Source organism: Caloenas nicobarica, chromosome 2 (genome assembly GCF_036013445.1).
Source record: "Caloenas nicobarica isolate bCalNic1 chromosome 2, bCalNic1.hap1, whole genome shotgun sequence".
NCBI classification, from domain to species: Eukaryota; Metazoa; Chordata; class Aves; order Columbiformes; family Columbidae; genus Caloenas; species Caloenas nicobarica.
Window position 1 is genome coordinate 144566922 of NC_088246.1, and position 10492 is coordinate 144577413.

Sequence of the window (10492 nt, forward strand, 5' to 3'; positions counted from 1 at the left end):
AGGAGTTGGACTCGATGATCCTTGTGGGTCCCTTCCAACCCAGGACATTCTACCATTCCGTGATTCATGTTAGGTCAGATGAACACAAGCTGAGATGATATTCCATAGAGTTTTAGGCCCTCCAAATCACAGGCCTCTGTCCTGCTCCTTCCACCCATATAATGTCTTCTCACAGCACTGTGATTCCACAGACTGGTCTGGACAAACTTACAGACATCTGCAGCCTCCAGGCTACTTCTAGCCTGCTCAAAAGATGGTCAGGAGGGTCAGGTTTCCTTGGCTGACCAGAACTATTTATGAACCCTACAGTGCATGACCTGAGAAAGGTTTCCCTGGAGGGAATCAAGGCTTTCAGACACTGTCATCATCACCATGATTTCTAGGTGTTCAGTGAATAGGAGTCTTCAACATGTCATGGCACTGTCTGTAAAAACATGCTGTGGTCACTGTTGTAGAATTTCTCATCTAAATAGCTGGTAGAGGCTTGCAGACTATAACTCAATGGAAAGGAATAGCAGAGAATGTATTTTCTTACTGGTCTCATAATTTTTAATGCAATAATACTGTCCTGGCCACCACTTCGACCTTGGAGGTACAGTATGAAGGAGAAAAAAGTTTGCTCTGGGGAGAAGGGAAAGTCTCAATCCCAGTTGCTGTTCTTCCACAGTGCTTAGCTCCCCTTGCGCTCCACAATACACACACACAGTTCAGACATCCCACTCCAAGAAATTCACCCATGTTCTGGGGGTTATGGCACTCATGAGAAGTAGGATATTGATGCTATGATTGGTTTTCCATGACCCTTCCTCCAATGCCATTGTAGAAGCATAAAAGAATTAGGATTTTACCTTCTCTTCGTGCATTACTTATCACCCTTGCTGCAGATTTACTCATTACATGGACTACAAAAAGGGGGCAGTTTACAGCATTTGCTATGGTGATTGCTCTCTGCGTAGCTTCAGCTTCCACTTCTTCAGGACGACACATCTCATGCCCCTCAGGGCCAGTTATTCCCATTGCCAGCATCTTCTTTTCACCCTGAATGCCACACAAAAACACATAAGAGTGAGTTAAAGTGCAACCATGGTGTCACGAACATGCTGCCAGCCAAACAGATCCTAAACCAGACACTGCAGCTACTTTGAGAAAAAAAAAAAGAAAAAGGCAGTTATGTTTTTTTTTCAAGAGAAGTTATTGTTGTGTTGTCTGAAATTCAGTCTCTCAATAAACACAGGTCTCAGAATACTTAAGTGACTTCAGAGAACACGCTCCACTGGCTTGCAGGGATAAATCACCACTTTTGAAAACCCTGCTGCTCTCTCAACACATACTCTGAAATGATTGCTGTCAGTAACTGAGATGACAATACTAACCCCTCATTGGAAAAAAGAACTGAAAGATCCTTACTAGGAACAAAGATACACATCCAGAGCCTTGAGTGAGACTCCAGGGTTTTAAGAAGCATAACATTTTGTCCCTACTAAATTTGGGGAACTTATGTGTTGCCGATTTGAGGTTATTTAGCAATAAATTCATTTCTGTTATGAGACCTGAGACAGACTCAAAGGACTATTGACTAAAATAGCTGAAGAAACTCAAAGACATCAGTGCAGTTACACTCCCAGTGCCTCCACACAGCGCTAAGATGGCCGAGGCAAGTGTGAAGTGAGGCGAACTATGCACAGATGGACACTGAGACTTTTGTGCCCGGTCAGTGAAGCTTTCTCCGTATTTCTGGATTTATTCCTGTTACATGAGCTGGCTATGTTTGGAGATCTAGGGTTAGGCATCACACACCTGACATCTAAATACCTGGCCAAGAGTTCCCCCTTTGACTTGGTTGACTGTCAGGTTCTGATTGATGGTTTCTGTGCCAAGGATACATATTACACTGCAAGTGTGTTCCACTGCAAGTAAGTGTATTACACTGCAAGTATAGCTCTCATTATAACAGGATCATTTGCCTCCTGTCTACTCTGAACCCAGGACTCCAGGTTACAATTTCTTAGCCCACTGCCAGCACCCTTTAGGATCTTGGACAAGATGTTTGTCTTCAGTTCCCTGCAAATAAAATAGGGTAGAAAAGCCTTTCACAATAATACAATGGTGGCACTAATACATCTATTGAAGTGCTTAGATAACAGGATCATTTATATTCCCGACTTTGATGGACAAAATGTCAAATGCCTACCAGTGCAATTAGATCCCCGTTCTCTGCATGGACTTGAGCAACTGCTCCAAGTTCCTTACAGCAGGAAAAGGCTTCATATAACTCCTCGTCATTGACCATGTATAGACCTTTATAGGCCATAAACATCTTGAAGGAGTTGACGCCTTTGTTTTCAACAAGACTTTTCATTTCTTCCTTCACCTGAAACACAGTCAACAATTTTCAAAAACCAGCAATTCATATTTTACCTGTTAATAATTTTGTATAAAAAAATTAGTAGCATGAAGGGTGATCCCTTCCTCACTCATCAAACATATTTTCAGTCCAAAGAGGCCAAGTCACATATTTAAAGACTGACTTATGCTAATCTTCTTGTATCAAATTGATTCTCAAAGTATATAGACCAGTACCACTGTAGTGCAGATATTGGAAGCACAAGATAATTGCAGGAAGGGAATGCTTTTTGCAAGAGATAGTGAAGTAGAATTTTATTCCAAATAAACCTCCTGATGTTGAAAACACCCTGTTAAATATTACAATCAATGTACCCAACTTATATAGAGATTTTTGCAAAATTTATTTTCAAAATTAGATCATAATAGGTTTCATCTTTGGGCAAAAAACAGAGTGACAGAAAAGATCTCCTAGAGCTTTGTCCTGTCTCCAAACAACACAGAGGTTTTTGAAATATTTTGTGGTCAAACAAAATGACTCTAAGACTCTAGATGCAAGCCCAAGCTTGTGTGGCTTTTTTTTTTCCTTTATGCGCTCCTTGATAGAATTCCCTGTTTCTGCTAAAGCCTGTGAAGCCCAGCAAAACAGTAAGTCCCAAAGAAAGAAAGAAAGATGCAGATTTTAGCACAAAGGTTTCTTGCACAGCTTGTTAGCTAGGACTATCCATTCCCTAACCTTGGCTCTCACTTCCCAGTAAAATGGTGACAGTAATTGATGTTTGTCTGTGATGCTCTTACAATTACTAAACAAATAAAAACCTGACCTAAGGCCCTGCGCTGGCACAAATAAAGAGGCATGTCTTATTTACTTGTTCACTAATTACTGTGACCAAGGGAAGGCATTGGAAAGAATGCATGTTTTTAATCCATACTTTAAATCCTGAGGAGATTATAGCGAAGTAGAAAGGCATGAAATATCAAAGTATTCTTTACCCAAGTCTTTTACAGATACAAATATCAGACCTTTCTATTTCTTTCAGACTTGGCCTTTAAAAACAGTTAACTTCTTAACATAAACCAGAACATTCCATTGATTTATGCCTCCCTAGTTTTATTCGATTTTTCAGTACAATTCCACTGCTCTCTACTAAGGCTGTTTCAAGTGCACATTTCTCAAACTTTACTGGAGAATTTATTGCATGTCTTTGCTTTGAGCTAGAAGTTGGGCTCAGTCTATTTAGTGTTCAGTGCACAGAATACCAAAGATTAGGTGTTTGCAGAGTGAATGCTTTGGTTTATATATCTTGAAAGCTAAAAATTAGAGGAAGTACTCATATTTCATATTTAAACATTGAATTTACTTATTATATCTTTGCACTGATGCAAGTTCTCAGAGGATCCAAAGTGGTATTGTAAGGTTAGGTTCAGATAAATGTCAAGCATCTGAAAGGTTAAATTATTCAGTAAAGCCTTCAGGTTATCAGCAAACATTCACGCAATAAGGATGATTGTCCCATTTGTAAATTCCAAAAAGGATCTTTAGATAATCTCACATTCAAGTAATTATTGACTCCAGTCCTGGTTTTCTTTAGGGAGATGTTACTGCAGTCACTTAGGAATAAAATTCTTCCTTTACAAATGAAGTTAAATCCCACATTTTTCATATATACCCTTATTAAAAAGAAACAAACAAACAAACAATACCAAAAAAACCCCAAACCAACAAACAAAACCGAAAAAAACCAACCCCCAAATCAAAAAAACAAACCAAACCAAACCAAACAAACAACCAACTAACCAAAACCATACATACACACACAAAAATCAAACCAAACCCCCCAAAATCCCCACAAAATTCAACAAGAGCATAGATTAAGAACTGGTGAAGTAGCAAAAGGCAAAATGTATGCAAACACATCTTGTCCCCTCTGTTCTGCCTGGTCTCAGTCTTGCAAAACTGCTTTTTTTCCTCTAAATTTGTGCAATATTATCCAAAGATGTAGGTTATCTCCAGGCTTTTATTATTTTGTGAAATACATGTACTTTTAGAAGTGCGTGGATTATTTGAAAAGTAGTTTTTACACACAAAAATATATCAACTATAACACTGCCAGCAAGATATATTTAACAAGTGAGAACTAATTCAAAGCAGGTGTGGTACCAATTCATGGAATGGAAAATCAGCTGTTGTGTCTACCTGGTTGCTCCACCATGTAACTGCCACGTGCAGTGCATAATCACAGCAGACCTTAGGGTCTGCCCAGCTTTTCCATGTATCAAAGGCTTCAATAAGAGAGCAGCCTTTCTGAGGAATGGCAAAGTCGATGATCATAGTGGTTCCTCCTGCTATAGCAGCCTGAAAGCAAGAAAGTTAATATTTAGCAATCAGAGAGAATGCACGTTTCCTCCCACCGTCTCTGATTCCCAGTGCAACAATTAATCTAGATACACTGAAAAGCCAAAAGCCACTGAAGGGTTTCCCTGAGTAAAGTATGAACTTGCAAAATGATTGCAGAAATTAATTTCACCTCCTTTGAGAAGGATATTCTCAAACAGGTATGCAGAAGAATCACAGGGAAATTCTCAGGAGAAGTTTGCACACGTATACAAAATCTTATCAAAGATTTGGAGCTGAATCTGCACCATTCATGCACCAGTGAGTTTCCTTAAGCAGGTAGGATCACCCAGAAAGAAGAGCACCAGAAGATCATAGTCATCTTGAGAAATGCTTCCCCTGAGTCTACGTAGTTGAAAAAACAATCCTGTGTGACAGGAACGTATCAAGGTGCAGACACACGATGAAAGAAACAGACTCATTTTGAAAATCCAATGTGAAAATCCCCAAATTCTTGTCTAATGCCAAAAGGATTTTTAAAGTGTTTAAAAATTATTTTTGTTACTGGCAGAGTATCATTTAGTAAAACTGCATAGCAGGTCTTTAAATAGAATGAGGTATTTACAGCCTCTATATAAATATTTGCAAGTAAAGAAATAAAAACTAATCTTATTTTATGTATGTTATGGAGATCAAAAATTGAGTTTTTATTCAATAATTTTCATTTTCCTTTATGGACAATTGAATTACTACTTTATTTTTTTCCTTTGAAGGATCTTTGTTAGTCACTCCCAGAAAACATACCGTCAACTAACAGAAATTGATCCAATACAGACATTCTTTTACTGTAATTGTTGCAGTCTCCCAAATTCACCAGAGGAATCCTCTCTATTGCTCTGAATGAGAACCCTTTGCACAACAGTTACAACTAATTCAGATCAAAATATACACAGTTCAAGTTCATGCTATATTACTCTTTCTGTTTCTAGATCAGTCTCATTCTTCTCTTCACTTAGCAATCAGAAGCAAAATTGTAAATATGTCAGTATATTTTGCAAAATGAAGAAGTCTGGAGAGTGATGTAAACATTTGTGAATCTGTGACGAATTCAGCAAAACATTTACTGCAAGAGAAGTTGTTCAAACTCTCAATATTTTTTTCAACAAGATGGATGGACTTCTTATTTGTTAAATAGGCTTTAGAGTTAAAGAAAATTTATAAACCTCAGGAAAAAAAAAATGTCATGAGTTCCACAACTCCACACAAAGTCTCTTTCTTCCTCTAATATCTTTTTTCACCCCTCTTTGTCTAGAGAGGTATTTCAGTGCCTTTATTTGTTAAACTGAATGGGTAAATCTTAGCTAATCATTGAAGCATATTTTGCAATAGTTGGAACACAACTTTGTGTCCTTGATTCTCTTGCCAAAATATTTGCAGGATGACGACCTTGAGTAAATATCTCCAAACACTTTTCACACTTTGACTGGGGTTAAACAGGTCCACAATATCTAACTCTTGGGTGTCTGATCACTGGGCTGGATCTAGAGTCTTCCTTTAGGCTCACCAAAGTGACTATCTGGACATCCTGATCTGGGGGAGAAATTAGATACTTTTAGAAAGTGTATTTGAACTGGACTTTCACGGAGAGACACAGTAAGTACGGAAGTGAATGACGAAATAAAAGCTTGCTTCCCCACATGCTAACAGAGGCAAAAGATCAGATGACCACAGAAGTGCTCCCAACACACTGGGGAGTTACACTGTTGCTTTAGTTAACCTTTGCTCAGAAATGTAGGAAGCTTGTTGCATTTACCAAGGCAAGTTTGTAATCAGCATGAGGACAGCCAAGGCAAATAACTGCACTAGCACTTCCCACCCTCAGCCAGAAGTCTCTGAAGGAACCCAGATAACGTGCTGGTTGAAGGTGGACCTCTGAATACCCTAACTGCTTGTTACAGTGTCCCAGCCAAGGGACAGTAACAATTGCTGGTGCTTGTTTCACACTCTTTTCTCTCTTTTAGAAGTAATATTGAATAACCAGCAGACATCTCTCTCCAAGAAACCTCAGATGGACGCACAGACATGCATATGTGCACTCACCTTTGTTCCTGTATAGAAGTCGTCTTTTGACCTGCTACCCATAAAAGGGAACTGCATGTGTGTATGAGTATCGATGCCTCCAGGGACCACCAGTTTGTCGGTCGCATCCAGCACAACGAGGCCAGTTGTTGGCTGAGGGTTTAGGTTCGGTCCCATCTGCCTCACCACTCCATCTTCCACATACACATCCGCCACCACAGAGTGGTCGTCGTTCACGACCTTTCCCCCCTTGATCAAAAGTCTCTGCCGAGCCAGGTTTTGGGGCAGCATGGGGTGAGAGCGAGGCCTCAGCCCAGAACGTTGCTCTTGCTGAGTGTTTCACTGCCCACCCTTCTCTCAGAGCAGCAGCTATCTCCGAATGGCTCTAAACACACCGCACAGTGCTCTTTAAACAGACCCAGAGGAACTGCCCCCTCTGCCCTTGGCAGCTCCACCTGCCACATCCAGAGCAGCACCAGTGCGCAGCGAGCACAGCGGGCCGGCCCCGGGGCTGGCGGCAGAGCTGGCAGCAGAGCTGGCGGCAGAGCTGGCCTCAGGCCTGTCCGGTGCCGGGGCTGGCGGCAGAGCTGGCGGCAGAGCTGGCGGCAGAGCTGGCGGCAGAGCTGGCCTCAGGCCCGTCCGGTGCCGGGGCTGGCGGCAGAGCTGGCAGCAGAGCTGGCGGCAGAGCTGGAGGCAGAGCTGGCCTCAGGCCTGTCCGGTGCCGGGGCTGGCGGCAGAGCTGGCGGCAGAGCTGGCGGCAGAGCTGGCCTCAGGCCTGTCCGGTGCCGGGGCTGGCGGCAGAGCTGGCGGCAGAGCTCGCCTCAGGCCTGTCCTGCTCCGGGCTCTTTGCCTGGAGAACGCAGGCCAGGCTTTGAGGAGGGTCTCGCTGGGTTCTCATGGTGCTCACTCCAGTCTGCCCTGTACATCTCACGGTTTGAAATATGCTGGGCTATTTTGAAAATGTGGTCATTCACCGGCTTATGACACCCAAAGGTGACCCGAGTGCTTTGCAACAGGGTTTGCGGAAACCAAGGGTGACATGAGCTCCCCACAGAGGTGGCCGGGGAGCCCAAGGGTGGCCCGTGCTCCCTGCAGCAGTGTCCGAGGGGCCCATGAGGGCATTTACAAGTGAGGGCCTGTGTAGAGGGGCCAGGAGGAAGCAGGGCAGTGGTGGTCCAAGCGTCACACTCATCCCAGCAAAGCCTCTGCAGGCTGATATGGTGGGGTCCACTTTGTCACCATGGGACTGAGCCACCGCCAGAGGACACCAGTGACCAGGAACTGCTCCCGAACTGTTTCTCAGAAGATGATTTGGGACACACAACCCTGAAGACCCAAACACAGCTCTCCACCCCCCAATGCCACTACTTGGACACGCTGGCCTAGGTGGAGAATCCCCTCAAACATCTCTGGGGGCTGCCAAGGCCTCTCCTCTCCTGTCTGCAGAAGGCTCCAGCAGGCTGCTGCTGCTGCAGCTGCTGCTGAAGGACCAGGTGAAAACCACCTTTTGGCAGCAGTGGCCGTGCTGCGCTCAGCTGTCCCCCACTATCCCCACACCCCCCGCCATGTCCGTGCCACCGCCTCCCGGCCCGGCCCGCAGCAAACGCCGTCCCCGCCGCACCCCGCCCCAGAGCGGCCCCTTCCCCGAGCCCCCCGCCGGCCAGGGAGGCCCGGGGGGGAAGGGAAGGTCGGGACTTCCACGGCAGGTTTCGTACGGGGAGAGGTGGCGGCTTGCGAGTTTCAGAATATAGACCTGGAAGAAGAGGAGGGAAAGTTAAAATTAAGATGGCTAGAAAATGAGGTAAAAGCTTGGAGCAGAAGAAGAGGAAAGACCATCCCAGAGACACCTACTATATGGACATTCCCCACTTCTCTCCTCTGGTAACCCAGGGTTTGCATACTCAGCAGTGATGCTGCTCAAGTGTGTCCCAGAATCTGCTGAGCACCAGCATCTTCATGCCATTGACCTCTTCCAGATCAGCAAAAAAAGCTTCAGAAGACAGAGTATTGTCTCTGAGGGCTGTGAAAAGGTGCATGTTTATGCTCCCAAAAAGACACTTGGGCAAATCACTCTGGATTTGGAAAACACTTGCCTTCCCATTAGCATGGCACCTTTGTTCCTTCTGTCCCAGTGGGTAGGAGAGCAGTACCAGGCGTTTGCTTTTGTATCTGCTGATCCCAAATTGGCTCGTCTTATGCCCCACCTTTGTGCAGTGGGACAGACACTCACCGGGATTCATCACACCACACAGTGACAGAAAAGGTGAAAACTTCATTTGGAAAAGCAGGACAGAGAATGAGAACAGCAAAGTGAAATGCCCCAGGGCTCCCAGGGCAGCTGTGTGGTGCTGAACCTGCACCTACCACATCTGCTGCATTTAAAGCTGGAAAAAGACAAGGGTCAAGGTACTGTGATGGGAATTCAGGCAGGAACTCTGGCTCTCTAATTAAAATGGTATTGATAAGCCAGGAACAGTTGAGTTTCTGCAATATCATTATTCAGATGAAGAGCTGGGGAATAAAAATGCAGGAGGGAAAACAAACTATGGTACTCTAAGATGAGTTGTGAACATTAGAGTGAGGACAGAAAAGGTCCAAGTGGGCACTGAAATGGGGTAACTTTGAATTTCTGTTGCTGCTGAGGCAGTGAGCCCATTTCTTCCACCAGGCAGATGGGCACCTGAATGGCTGGACTGCGGGGGGTCTGAAATGAGTGTGCCTCAGGTGCAAAAAGTTTCACTCGGTATAAATGAAAGAACCTTTGTTAAGTGAGGAGAGGAGGAGTAGCAAAGACAGAGGTTCATTCGATCATGTGAATTCACGTGGGGTGCAGCAGTCAAGTTCATATAGCTGTCCCAATGGGTATTTAATGACTTCATGTAGAACAGCATCAACAAATTATTCAGTATTCATTGGCAAAGAGGCTTCACCCTGAATCTCCCAGCTGACTGCTGAAACTACCAACCTAAAATAGTAACTTTATTCTATTTCTTCCTGGCCAATGAATATTTAGTAATTTCTATGAGTTTCTCCATGACAGTCTCCAAGTATGCTGTTAGGCTAGTAGCAGTGGTAAACTAGTCCTGCTCAAATCCTTCCCCCAAACCGGGCAGAGGGTGATTTGAAGGCTGGTCTGCTGCAGCACAGCAGGCTGTGGTAAACACCAGGGGATCCCGTTCCTTTGTTTGCTTCTTGCATGGGAAAGAGCTGACATGACTTTGACAGCTGAATGGATGAAGAGTAACACAGCTCAAAATCCCTTTTACCTCTGTTTCTGAATAGCATTGGGCTTGAGCTCTGCTTCTCCTCCTCTGATTTCCTCCTGGCTAATCTAGACTTTGTGGATCCTATCCTTAAGTGTCTACAAACATTCCTACCTGGAACTTCATGCCCAACTCAGAGCTGTAGGTCCCACAAACCAACAAGGTAAGTGGAGGTACTTGGAGGTGTCTGACCTTATAATGCTGTGCCTAGGATAACTGAATCTATCCCACAGGTGCTTTTGAACACATTAAGAAGTTTATTGGCAGATAATGACATTCTATCCAAGCAGTCCTTTTATTCAGTCCATTTGAACAAAGAAGATAATCTCACATCAGCTGCACTTACATGCATTTGGCAAACATTTGATATTTCAACAGCTCAGCTGTCCCTGGAAAGAATGGCCTGAAACACCACATGTGGGACAGAAATAATCCTTATAATATTGTGAGAAGACAACAGGTCTCATATTCT

At 43.9% G+C, this 10492-nt stretch overlaps 1 protein-coding gene across 1 annotated transcript in view; it reads right to left on the bottom strand.

The window, feature by feature from the left end:
* Positions 1 to 7048, bottom strand: part of DPYS (dihydropyrimidinase) — a 31597-nt gene extending 24549 nt beyond the window's left edge. Inside the window, exons 1-4 of the mRNA XM_065628185.1 lie at positions 6779 to 7048; positions 4541 to 4699; positions 2192 to 2371; positions 849 to 1038 (exon numbers count right to left, since the gene is read on the bottom strand). Of these exons, the coding sequence (XP_065484257.1) occupies positions 849 to 1038; positions 2192 to 2371; positions 4541 to 4699; positions 6779 to 7048 (799 nt within the window). The remainder of the gene's footprint in view (positions 1 to 848; positions 1039 to 2191; positions 2372 to 4540; positions 4700 to 6778) is intronic.
* Between the last annotated feature and the right edge of the window lie 3444 nt (positions 7049 to 10492).